The sequence below is a fragment of the Arachis hypogaea genome, chromosome 7, assembly GCF_003086295.3.
Source record: "Arachis hypogaea cultivar Tifrunner chromosome 7, arahy.Tifrunner.gnm2.J5K5, whole genome shotgun sequence".
NCBI classification, from domain to species: Eukaryota; Viridiplantae; Streptophyta; class Magnoliopsida; order Fabales; family Fabaceae; genus Arachis; species Arachis hypogaea.
In genome coordinates this window covers 53,275,354-53,287,972 of record NC_092042.1, presented here as the reverse complement: position 1 = coordinate 53,287,972, position 12,619 = coordinate 53,275,354, and the positions used below count along the sequence as shown (strand labels likewise).

The 12,619-nt window shown below is 35.5% G+C and overlaps 2 protein-coding genes across 5 annotated transcripts; one reads left to right on the top strand and one right to left on the bottom strand.

Moving 5' to 3' along the window:
• Positions 1–264: 264 nt before the first annotated feature.
• LOC112703082 (protein CHUP1, chloroplastic) lies at positions 265–3,037 on the top strand. Of its 4 annotated transcripts, none has more exons than XM_025754399.3 (5): positions 265–412; positions 510–756; positions 854–933; positions 1,398–2,042; positions 2,109–3,037. In XM_025754399.3, the coding sequence occupies exons 2-5, from the start codon at positions 606–608 to the stop codon at positions 2,829–2,831; spliced, it is 1,599 nt and encodes a 532-aa protein (XP_025610184.1). In that variant the 5' UTR covers positions 265–412; positions 510–605; the 3' UTR covers positions 2,832–3,037. The 4 variants fall into 4 exon arrangements, with proteins under 4 accessions (XP_025610184.1, XP_025610183.1, XP_025610182.1 ...); XM_025754398.3 differs by having other exon boundaries at positions 1,290–2,042; XM_025754397.3 differs by having other exon boundaries at positions 1,287–2,042.
• Positions 3,038–3,066: 29 nt separating this feature from the next.
• On the bottom strand, positions 3,067–5,076 carry LOC112703083 (GDSL esterase/lipase APG). The gene is made up of 5 exons (XM_025754400.3): positions 4,547–5,076; positions 4,302–4,432; positions 3,997–4,230; positions 3,658–3,913; positions 3,067–3,571 (listed from the first exon to the last, which is right to left on the bottom strand). The coding sequence occupies exons 1-5, from the start codon at positions 4,815–4,817 to the stop codon at positions 3,375–3,377; spliced, it is 1,089 nt and encodes a 362-aa protein (XP_025610185.1). The 5' UTR covers positions 4,818–5,076; the 3' UTR covers positions 3,067–3,374.
• Between the last annotated feature and the right edge of the window lie 7,543 nt (positions 5,077–12,619).

Below are 12,619 nucleotides of genomic sequence, written 5' to 3'. Positions count from 1 at the left end.
TATTTTAATATACGGTTGAAGTGAATAATGAAGGAGAAAGATAAGAATATGCTTGTGATGTAAATGCGTTATCTCGCATTTTCTAAATTCTAATAGTATTGTATTCCTTTAATCTTTTCACATCGTACCGACCATTATGTAAGACAAAAGCTGTGGTCGTTGTTTTATGTTGAAGACATAATATAGTTTTTTAAGATTGCTATGATAACCAAATAGTGCATTCCATTGCATTTGCATGAGTGAGACAACCCACACGCAACCAAAAACTGTTGCCAAACGACAATTTCTACTCTTTCTTTATCTTTCTCTATTTGTCTCCACTCTGATCATTATATTGTTCATCACCATAATAAACACTTATAACATATAACATAGAAACTTTCCTTGGTTTCAAACTTCACTTTGATTTTGGGTATGTTTGTGTTTTATAATCTCAGCTGACTTTGCTTGCTTAGTGATGTGGTCATGTTGGATTCTAATATCTGTGATGTTTGTTGTGATGATTATAGGGATGAATCACTTGAGTAGTTGGGTATGAAATGGAGGACGAAGATGAGGATCTTTCTCTGTGTTTTCATGAACTAAAAGAAACTTGATTGATTGTGATGATGAGAGAAGAGAAGGGACCAAAGCCTTTCATAGTGAAATTAGGCTTGGCTTTAGCTCTTTCATTTGCTGGATTCATCTACTCTCACCTCAGAGCTAAAAGAGTCAAACCCAGCAATAATACTTCCTCTACTCAGGGGCCTCCTTCAGTTTTTTTTTTTTTTTTTTTTTTTTTTTTTTTTTTAAGGTAGATGCTTCCATGAATTCTGAATTTAGTGTTTCATATGTCTAATAATGTGATTCTCAGGTCAAGGGAGTCACACTAATATGGGAGAAGGCATAGGAGCAGCACTAGGTTCTGTTTCAGAAGGAAATTATTCACATAGTGTAAGTTCTTAAATTATGAAAATAGTTTATATCTAATCAACTTTTTGCTGGTCGAGTAGTTAACTCATTCGTTCACTTAATCAAGTGTTGGGGTTTCAAATAGCGGACCCTTAAATGGATTGGATTAGTCCTTGATTTTTTGGATTGGGGAATTTCGTGGGGAGAAAAACAAAATAGTTTATATCTTATTGTAATTATTAGTCAATCATAAAATCTACTAAATAGACTTTGGAGCTAACTAGCTAGATTCTAACCTAAGCCTTAAGATTAGTTCTGGAAACAAATAATGTTTAGAATTTTAAATATTATACTTATAAATATTATACCTAGATAGTTATGAATTTTTCTTATAGCAGGAAGATACATGCATCAACAGGGTGATCTGTAACAATTCAACCATAGGTATCTCTCATAGCAGTAAACAAAATGAAGATAAGAATGAGTTATTCCTTGCTGAATTTCAGAATCTTGTGAAAGAAGTAGAATTTGGAGCCACCCTTGACAGAAAGTCTTCAGAGAAAGATGTAGAAGCAACAGCATGTGTAAGTCATGAGAAGGATGACTATGAAAAAGAGGTAACAAAGCTCAAAAACATAATTTCAATGCTTCAAGAAAGGGAACATAGTCTTGAGGTTCAACTTCTTGAGTGCTGTGGTCTTAGAGAGCAACAAAAATCAGTGAAGGAACTGCAAAATAGATTGAAGATAAGTAATATGGAGGCAAAGATGTTCAGTCTAAAGGTTCAGACCTTACAATCAGAGAATCATAGATTACAGGAACAGGTGACTGATCATGCAAAAGTGGTTGCTGAGCTTGAGGCCACAAAAGCCAAAGTTGAACTATTGCAGAAGAAACTTAAGCATGAGGCTGAACATAATAGGGAGCAGATCATAATTCTTCAACATAGAGTTTCCAAATTGCAAGAACAAGAACAAGAATGCAAAGCTGTTTATTGTGATCATGATATTCAATTAAAGCTGCAGGATCTTGAGTCTGAAGTAGAAGTGTTGAGGCAATCTAATTTCAGATTGCAGCTGGAAAATTCTGAATTAGCTCAAAGATTGGATTCTACACAGATCCTTGCAAATGCTGTTCTGGAAGAAGCAGAGGTAATAAGGTTATATTATATACTTTTAGTCTCTCTTTGTCAAATACCTTATGGTTTTGGATTGCAGGGGGATACTCGGAAGGAAGATATCGAACGCCTTAGACAAGAGAACGAGAGGTTGATGAAGGAAATGGAACAACTACAAGCTGATCGGTGTTCAGATGTTGAAGAATTAGTGTATTTGAGATGGATAAATGCTTGTTTAAGATATGAACTAAGGAACTACCAGCCCCAACCTGGTAAGACAGTTGCAAAGGATTTAAGTAGAAGCTTAAGTCCTACATCTGAGAAGAAGGCCAAGAAGCTTATACTTGAATATGCAAATAGCAATGGAGAAGGGAACATTGTGGATTTTGATTTAGACCAGTGGTTCTCCTCCCAAGGTTCTTCTCTTACAGATTCTGGAGAGTATGATGACTCTTCTTCCATGGATAATTCATCAACTGCCAGAACTAACACCACTGGAAAGACCAAAATCTTTAGCAAGCTTAGGAGAATCTTACATGGCAAAGATAGTCAGGTTTCATCACAAGCAAATTCTGGAGCTCAGAGCCGAAGAAGCGAGTTTACAACTCCCACCGTCACATCTAGAGCTTCCTTTGATTTATCTGTATTGACTAGGATGAAGCAAAGTGATAGGAGAAACTCAGATAGCTTTGTCCTGGGAGGCTCAAGTAAAATCAGTCCAAGGGGAGAAGCTTCTGATTTGGAGAAATATGCAAAAGCTTTAGAAGATTCTAGTGCGAGCGCTCGACACCAGAGGCGCAGAAGAGCAACATCATATAGTTAGTGAAAATAGCCTTAATACACTATACACTACACAGTTGACTATGTGTAATTAGCCTTAAGGACTAGTTTCAGAATCCAAACCTCTGTATCAAATAAGAATGCATTTTGTAACATTGGCAGGCATTCACCAATAATGTTTTAGTTTGTTTCTATTCTTGCTTATCTGACATTAACTTATATATATAAGATTTAACTGTTATTGGAAAATGTTATGGAAAATTTTTGAGTTGACAAAGTAAACAACATGAAAGGTGAATCATGAATTAAGCTTTGAATGTCATTACAATGGGGAAAAAACATTGCTGCTGAGTTCCATTAAAACAGAAACCACTGAACTCAACCAATATCCAGTGTTCTTCCAAACAAGTTAATATGAAATTTCACTAGATTTAATTCATAAAATACATGTTTCTCCAGAATCTATAAAAATATGCAAACTGATACATTTATGCGTCACTTCCATGATGAATAGTACTAGTGGTACACACAGGTATATTATAATGGTCTACAGAGATATAATCATGAATCATAACTTCATATGCACTTATGAGATAAGGGCTATGCCTTGAACAATCAATGCATCAGCTAGAACTTGGTTTGCAGCTTGAGAAGGATGGACACTATCCCAAAACACATACTGAGTTGCATTGGAGCAAGTTCCTAGTGATTTTGGATTGCACAATAAGGATGTTGTCTCAACTATCCCAGTTCCACAGCAGCCTTTCCTTGCCTCGGCGAAACCTATGTTGCACATTTTAAATCAGACAGGTTAATAAGAAGAATAAATCACATGATTTTTCAGCAAGATTATTGTATTCTAGTCTTACCAAATTTTGAAGGGGATTGAACAAGGTCATAGAGAGGCTTGTAAATATCAAACACAACAATCTTAAGACCAGGAAGTTGCTTTTGGAGAGTTTTTGCAGCTGAGTTGATTTTCTTGTTAAATCCTTGGGCATCATTGTTGATTCTTGAGACGCAACCATTCTCATGGAATCCGAACAAGGTTCTTGCAGCAGGTAGGCAACCCAATGGTGGAAGGGAAGTCACTCCAATTTTCCTAGCTCCCAATTTATGCAAATCCTGTATTATCATTGCATGGTTTTACAAGTTTATGATATTTTCCAAATACTTGTCTTTGTTTATAGAAAAACAATAGGAGATACCTTAACAAAACTTGAGAATGATCTAACTAGGTATGAAGAATACTGGTCAGGAGTGACAAGTTTGTTGATGAGAGGATTGGTATAATAATTTTGGACAAAGTCACTGCTTCCAGCACTCAATAAGTACAATGCATCCTTTATGATTGATGCTGCTTTCTTGCTACCAGCTACCTTGGCCAGCTTTCCTTGGTATTCCTTGAAATAATTCAACTGTACGGACAATGGAATTGCATGCTAATGACAGAAAAGAAAGTTATTAGAAGACAGTTAAGTTTGTTGAAGCAAATCTTAGCTCACAAACTTACATTCAAGATGGCAGCCTTTTCATCATAACCAGAGGCAGCTGAAGCGAAATTCGCTCCAATAAGAAGGTTCTTCCCTGATGCTTGTGGGCTAAGATATGCAGGTGCATAGCTCTTAAAACCCAGTGTGTCAGCTGCAAAAGGAAGCATTCAACAACATTGAAAATTGACACAAATACATGGTAGCTGATAAAGACAAAGACACAATTTGTGTAATTCTGTCTCTCTTTAAAGTTTATTTTGCTTACCAGTAATATCAGTAGCTAATTTGCCATTGCAAAACCTGCCAGTGGGTTGATGGTTGAGAAAGTCCCTTCCATAAGGAGGGTAGTTAGCCTTGAAAATTGTAGGCAGGTAGTCATTGTTGCCAACATCCACAGCAGAGTCACCAAATGTTATCATTGCAGGCACAAGTGTGTCTTGTGCATTCCCCCATCCTACAAGTAAGACAAATGCAAATATCACAAATACTACTTCTACTTCTTTTCTATTCATCTTCATCTTCTTTTCAATAACCATTCAGATGCTTTCTGGTGTTTATATAATAAGAAATAGAGTGGCAATTGAAGGAGGAAGATGGAAGTTGGTTATAGGCTATTAAATGTGAACACTTATAGTATAGCTGTCACATATGTACACCACACTATGATGATGCTTTTTTATGTTAGATTTTCAGTGTCACTTTGCCTTATATCAACATTATGAGTTTGTTTTCATTTAGTGTGGGTAGAGGGAAGTTGTTGAACTCTGCATGTGTAGGAGGTGGCATAATAATCTTGCTCACGAGACTGCTGCATGCACCAAGAGTTATTCTGGTTGTTGCATGGAAAGTTTTAAGCAGTGACCACAAATTATTAAAACAAAACAGCGTGCATGCTTTCAAGATCTTCATCTGTAATTCAATTTCAAAAAGGTCTGCCTTATCAATACACTTTTAATAGGATAACATTTTTTCCCCAATATATTGTGATCATGTTTATTTCTAGGCATTATTATTTATTTGTCTTATAAGGTTTAACACGTAATTTTTTTTCAAACAGTTTGCACTATTAAATAAGAGTATACTTTTACACTTCTGTAATAAGAGAGTGGGTTGCTCAAAGTAATTAATTCTATTCTTTTTTATGAAAAATATTTTTTTTTCTACCGTATTTGTCAGCTCGACCGATGAAAAAACGAATTTAAACTCTAAATTTATTATTGACCAATAAATTACTATATATATATATATATATATGAGATTTGAATATCTAACATTTATGAATTAAGTATTCAATTAATTTAAATTAGTTAAATAACATTTTTTAAAAGAACGCTACAGTTCAATTTACTTTTTTTTTTCAATATTTGGCAATCAACATATTTTTAACAACCATACTACATATATATATTAGAATCAACCATTAAAATTAACTATTAGTATAAAATATATATTAAAATATAAAATATATATTAAATAAGTTAAATAATATATATTTATATATAAATATATAATAATTAATTTTAATGACTAATTTTAACATACGAATAACACTTTTATTTTATAAACTGACGTTAACTTTAGAATTTACATACACTAATAAAATATGCGTGGTGGTTAAAATTGGCCATAATGACTAATATAAATAAAAATTATTGATTTGCGGGCATTTTTCTTTTTGTTATTTGTTGTGACTTGTGTGAGAAGAATTATATTTGAACTTTTCAAAAACAAAAGAAAAAAACATTGATTAGTTATATCACTTATGACTAATATTATTTTAAATTTTGTTATCTAATTAATTTAGTTAGACTTAATTTTTAAAAAAATTTAAATGGTATCATTACTCATATATTTATACATATATTATGTTAGTCTGACCCTAAATTAATTTAGTTTATAAAATATATTAACGTGAGTTAAATTAGTTCTTTTATTATGGGCTAATACATTTTATATTAACATGAATGAACACGAACAATTTTGTCTGAATTTGTTTAAATACGAACGCCATTAATTATAATTATCATAATTTAAGCTATACGAGACATGTAATAGCTCATTTATTTTACCATGCAAAATCTTCATAAACTCTACTGATAAGTTTGAAAACTCTAAATTAAATTAGTGATGATCAAATATTATTTTTTTTTATGATATGAGGGGCCATAGGCCCAAAAAAAGAAAAAAAAACAAAAGAAAACAAAGGAAAACAAGCACACTAGCGCCTGGAGATACGAAGCATCATTACCCCTCTTCCATCTTCACACACAAAGTCATTCACTTTTTGTGGCGGAACATCCCCAAAAGACAAGACCAGGATTAATTTTAGCGCCGATTCTCGCCAATTTGTCCGCCATTCTATTTACCTTCTCTGAGTATGTGGCTGAAGCAAATTTTCCAATTCTTCTTCTTCCAATTTACAATTAAACGCACCAAAAGATTGGGATGGTTATGGAGTTCTCGCCGATTATTGATAAGGGCTATAACAGCAGTGGCATCGCTATATATGATGATTTTTCTCATTCCCATAGTCCAAGCAAGGTTGAGGCTGTCATGAATTCCCCATAACTCAGCATTGAAAGCGGAGTAAAGGCCAATGTTGCGAGAGAAACCACCCAGCCACCTTCCCCGATGGTCTCGAATCGCACCTCCGCAGGATGCCAAGCCAGAATTCCCTTTTGCAGCTCCGTCTGTGTTGAGAGCCACCCAGCCTTTCGGAGGTGGTTTTCAGGATACAAAAATATCAGTTCTTCTCTCCTGCTCAATCAGGTGCTCATCTTTCTTAAAGGCTTCACTATTTTGTTGTACTTGTAGGATAATTTCATTGGTAGCTTCTTTAGGTCTCTGATAGTTTTGATTGTGCACTTCCTGATTCCTCCAAACCAAACTCTCCAGCATGTTGTCATGAAAATGTTCCTCCAATTGTAGTTGTTTTCTTTTCCTAGTTCTTGATTTAGATTCTGCTCAACCCAATCTGATAGTTGATGGCTGAAAAATTTTTCAATAGCTTCTTGTTTAATTAGCTGGGTCCAAATCCTAGAGACCTTGGTGCAGTCCCTTAAGACATGAAGGATGTTTTCTTCCTTATCTGGGCAATGGTGGCAACAACCATTCCCACCACAAATTTTCTTCATCCTTTCTTTTGTAGGAATTCTTTGATGCATAGTCAACCACATGAAGATTTTATTTTTTTGAGGGCCCTTCCACTTCCAAATTCTGTCCCAATTAGAGCTTTTAGGTTCTGTCCATCCAGCCAGCCATTTATAGGCACTTGCCACAAAGAAGTCTCCATCCGAAGAATGCATCCAGCCCATGGTATCTTGCTTCTGTTCTAAGTTTGGTGGAGGGATTGCTCTTATTTTATCGATTATCTGATTTGGTAAAGCTTGTTTGAGCTTACTCAGATCCCAATCTCCTTCATTGTCTGTCCACTCCCAAACTAAGTTGTCCTCATCAAATGTTGAGTTCTGGTTGTAGTTGATCAAGCATTTGTCTTTGTCCAACCAATAATCTGTCTAGAATTTTGTCACAAGCCCATTCCCTAAATAATGAATGGTGTTTTCCTGGAAGGTTGTCCATAATTTGGTCATTTCTTTTCAAAGAGATGAATATGAATTTCTAGACTGAATGATGTCATCCATTCCTTGATCTCTCTCATATTTGCGGTTTAAAATTTCTGCCCATAAGGAGTTTGGATTATTCTTCCACCTCCAAATGACTTTTAGTAGAAAGGCATCATTCATTAAGTTGAGTCTTCTGATAGTGAACGGTTTAAAAATCTCAGGCTCCCTTATTCCGATAGTGAACGGCTTCCAATTATTCAGTTGAACGGTTTTTTCTATAAGTTGGGATAGGGCATCCATACATATCACAAAAAGATAAGGAGAGATGGGATCTCCTTGTTTGATTCCTCTCTTAGGTGAGAAATCCTCTGTCATGCTCCCATTCCACAACAGATTGTATTTAACTATTCTCACACACTTCATGATAATGCTAACATATTTTTTAGGCATATTAATCTCCAACAGTCTTTTCTCTAAGAAATCCTAGTTGATTCTATCATACGCCTTTTCAAAATCAATCTTGATCGCCATGAATTTGGCTTTTCCTCTCATCCGTTTCATAGAGTGCATCACTTTCTTTGCTATAATAATGTTGTCCTGGATGTTTCTTCCCGGCACAAAACTGGATTGGTAAGGAGCTATGATGTCGTTTAAGGTTGGCTTAATTCTGTTGACAAGAATCTTGGTAATCACTTTATAGTTGACATTACATAGCGCTATCGGTCTGAACTGAGTGATAAATTCTGGAGTTTGAATTTTTGGGATGAGGGTTATGAGAGTTGTATTGGCTTTTTCTATTTCTTCTGGGTTGTTCCAGTACCTTGTCACATGCTCCATCGTCTTGTTTTTCACTATCTCCCAATTCTTCTTAAAGAAAAGGGCCGAAAACCATCTCTTCCTGGAGCTTTCAAGGAACCAATGCTAAAAACTGCCTTCTTTGTCTCTTCTAGAGTCAGTATCTTTATCATATCCCTACAAAAAATTGAATCTATTTTAGGACTTGTTTGAGCCATAAAATTTAAAGGAATGATGTTTACCTCATCTTGGTATAGGTCTTTGAAAAATTGAACAGCATGATCCTTGGTTTTGGTCCCATTTTCTATCCATTCTCCGTGCTTGTTTCTAAGCTTGTTGATTTTATTTTTGGCCCTTCTAATGATAGTTTTGGTGTGATAAAATTTTGTATTGCGATCTCCTTTAACTATCCATTGAACTCTAGATTTTTAGAACCAAAAGATCTATTCCTTTTTGAGAATTTCTCCCATTTCTTTGTGTAGGTTTGCTTCTAATCTGTCCAAAAATTTGTTTTTGCCATAGGTGGTGTGGCGTTGTATGCCCTTCAGTCTATTCATGATCTTTCTTTTTTGCTTGAAGATGTTTCCAAAAGCGTCTTTATTCCAATCTTGAAGCTTCCCTTTTAAGTGGTAAAGGGTGGGGTTCAGGTTCTGATTAATGTTCCATTCCTGCTTAATAAATTCTTTAAAATTTGAATGCTACTCCCACATAGCTTCATAGCGGAACAGTCTATCCCTTCTTTGCATGACATCTCTACTTTGAAGAGTTATAAGAAGAGGGTGGTGGTCAGATCCAATCCTTGGGAGCGCTTTCACCTTTGCTTCTTGAAATTTTATCCTCCACTCCGCATTAGCTAGGGCTCGATCAAGTCTTTTAAAGACTCTCTTTTGCCCCTCTCGTTGGGGACCTCTCCAGGTAAATCGAGAATCAATAAACCCCAGATCAATCAGACCGTAGTCGTTAATCCAATTAGCAAAAGAAGTACAAGCTTTTTTTGTCAATGTTTGCACCCTCTTTCTTCTCCGAAACATCCTTTATCTCATTAAAATTACCAGAGAGGAGCCAGGCTTTATTTTTATTAGGGGTCATAGATCGATTTTTAGACCAAAGTTGTTTTCTCATTGGGGCTGTGGACTTGCATAAATAGCTGTTAGGTACCACTCATCTCCTTCGCTGAAATTGATCTTGGCATGAATGAATTGGGGATGAGTTTCTTCCACCGAAATCTTTATGTCTTGTCTATTCCAGCAAATCTAAATACCACCAGAAAAGCCTTGAACTTCCTCAATAATATAATTATTGAACCCAGACTCTTGATGACCTTACTAGCTTGGTTCCCACCGCATCTTGGTTCCACAATGATAGTTAAATCAGGCTTATATTGGTTTGCTACCTCTTTGAATATGCAACTAAAGAAATTGCTAGCCGCACCTCTTACATTCCAATTTAAGATAATCATTAAGAAAAACAAATAACAAGGATTGTATAGACCAATGAATTGACGAAACATCATCACTAAAGACATGGCTGGACACTTAGTTAATCTGCATTTCCTCCTCTCCTACCCCCTTAATGGTAGGGGTGGTGAAGTCTATGTTGTTCACAATAGCTTTTTCCATCTCTATGTCTCTCTTTGCATCTCTCTTTATAACCTCTATTGTTGGGTCAGGGGACTTTTCATTTGGGGGGTTTTCTTGTTGAGATATATCCACTTCTTCCTACATGTGATCTGTGTTTGGGCTCTCATAGTTATTTTTCTGCCAATTATCTTGATGGTGAATAATGGAATTTTCTTGTATTGTAATCTTCTGGTTTGCTTCCTTTTCTTTACTTCCTTTTGGTTCAAGCTGTTTTTTCTCTGCATTGTCTATTTTTTGGTCTTGTGTGTGCATATCTGAGGTGTTTTGGTTGTTTTCCATCTGCTGTTTCTTTTTATTATTCCTGTTATTTCTTGCTTTAGTCTTGACTGATTGATCTGCTAAATTTCTTTGTGCATCTGCTATTGTGTTCTCATTTGGTTCCATATTTACATCCCCTTTGTTTCCATTTTCTACTTCTTCTATCTACAGCACTTGAAATCTGGAATTGCTTGTATTTCCTCCCTCTATTTTGCTAGTTTTTGCTTCGTTTTTTGTGTCTCCCTCACTTTTCTTCTCTCTCTTTGGTCTTTGGACAAGCATCCATGGCCCAAAATTATCGCTCGATTGTTGAAAAATTTGTTTACCTTTTTCTTTAGCTCTGTTAATATCCCCTTCCTTATTTTCTTCATGCGGCAGATCTTGGTCTATTTTTTTCTCACATTCTTTTCTTGAATTTTATCCTAATTCCTCTCCCATTTGTTTCCTTTCCACTATACAATTTTTTTGGTCATGGTAAGCTCTTCCACAAGTAAAACATATTTGGTGAAGTCCCTCATATTCCACTTTGAAGCACACTCCATTGATCATATATTTTCCTATAAAGGGTTTTGTTAAATCAACCTCCATGCAGAGTCTAGCAAACTTACCTCTATACATATTTTCAGTGTTTGTGTCCACTTTGACTACCCTTCCTATGAGTTCTCCAATTTTTCTAAGTATGCTTCTGTCGTATAGTTCTATCGGGAGGCCTGGGAGTCTTACCCAAGCTGTAATCTTGTCTATTGTAGCTAAGAGAGGGTTGAAATTTGGTTTCCATCATCGGACAGCAAGATAGTGGTCATATATTTTCCATGGTCCCTCCAACAGAGCGTAGTCTAGATCTTCCTGTGAGTAAAACTTGACCAAATAAAAATCATGTCCCAAGTCTATTACATCTATGCTACCTTTACCACTCCACATGTTTTCTAATCTTTTCATCACAGAATACCCTATTTTCCTTCCCACCAGTTTTACTATTAATGAATTCCACCACAGTTTCCATAATTTTCTGATGGTTGTTTCATTTATACGCAGGTTATACAACCCCTCCTCTACCTTGGTAACAATGACATCCTCGGATGGAGAAAACTCGCCTTCAGGTGCATCTTTTTGCTCCAGATCTTTTTCGAAATCCACCTCCTCCTCTGAGCTATCCTCTATTTCTGTTTCTTCCAGCATTGGGTTCTCTTCCTCCTCTTCCATCCAATTAGATTGTGGTCCCTTTTTAACAGTTTCAGCAAAGGATCTAACTCCCTTCCATGTTCTTGTTTCTCCTCTTGGTTCTTCATCAACCATCCATGGCTCCTCTCTCGGTACCCTAGTCACCATCTCTGAAAAACCTTCTCCCTCCTTTCTAACTTTCTTTTTGCTCCAATGAAGGAGGTCTAGCTCTTGTTCAGACGCCCTTCTTTCAGTTTGCTCGCTAGGAGCTTCCATGGATTCCCTGCAAGTGAAGGTCTTGTGTACGGAGAGAAAAGAAACTTTGTACGGAAAGAGACGTTGGCTATGAAAATCCTAAATTTTTGTCAAATTTCAAAGAAAAAAAATGATGATAAAATATTATTAATATAACAAATTGTAAAATTATTAATTTAATTTTAATTCATATGTGTTAATTAATAATTTTGTTGTGCATATTTTGTTACTGGACCGAAAAATAACAAGCCCAAGATGATTTAAGAAGATCAGCCTTAGTTATCAAAAATATTAAATGTTGTGGCTAAAATTGTTTTGTTACTTGTTGGGCCAAAATTTAATTATTATTAGCCCAAATCAATTTTGAAGAAGAGATCTATTAGTTGGGTCCAAATTGGAAAAATGAGAAAGAGGAAACCATGCATGCTTCCACGGATACCACTTCTTTCATTTGGTGGAATTCGAATTTTTGTTAAGTGGAGTTAATGCAGACATTGGAAATAGGAAAGAGAAAGTGAAAAAAGTGATTTGATAGCTTTCAATGTATTACATGCTAATAGGCATAGGTTTTGGAAAACTTAATTCATTTCATTCTCTTTCTTAGTCCCACTAAAAGCATTTTAATTTCTCTCTTCTCTCTCTTCTTTCTTCAAGCTTCGGTCACCT

Coding starts and splice junctions, on each gene's coding strand:
- LOC112703082 (XM_025754397.3), top strand. CDS start 606: ATGATGAGAGAAGAGAAGGGACCAAAGCCTTTCATAGTGAAATTAGGC. Junction 757..853: donor TACTCAGGGGCCTCCTTCAG/TTTTTTTTTTTT, acceptor TGTGATTCTCAG/GTCAAGGGAGTCACACTAAT. Junction 2,043..2,108: donor CTGTTCTGGAAGAAGCAGAG/GTAATAAGGTTA, acceptor TTTGGATTGCAG/GGGGATACTCGGAAGGAAGA.
- LOC112703083 (XM_025754400.3), bottom strand. CDS start 4,817: ATGGTTATTGAAAAGAAGATGAAGATGAATAGAAAAGAAGTAGAAGTA. Junction 4,433..4,546: donor ATTAGCTACTGATATTACTG/GTAAGCAAAATA, acceptor TTCCTTTTGCAG/CTGACACACTGGGTTTTAAG. Junction 4,231..4,301: donor AAAAGGCTGCCATCTTGAAT/GTAAGTTTGTGA, acceptor TTCTGTCATTAG/CATGCAATTCCATTGTCCGT.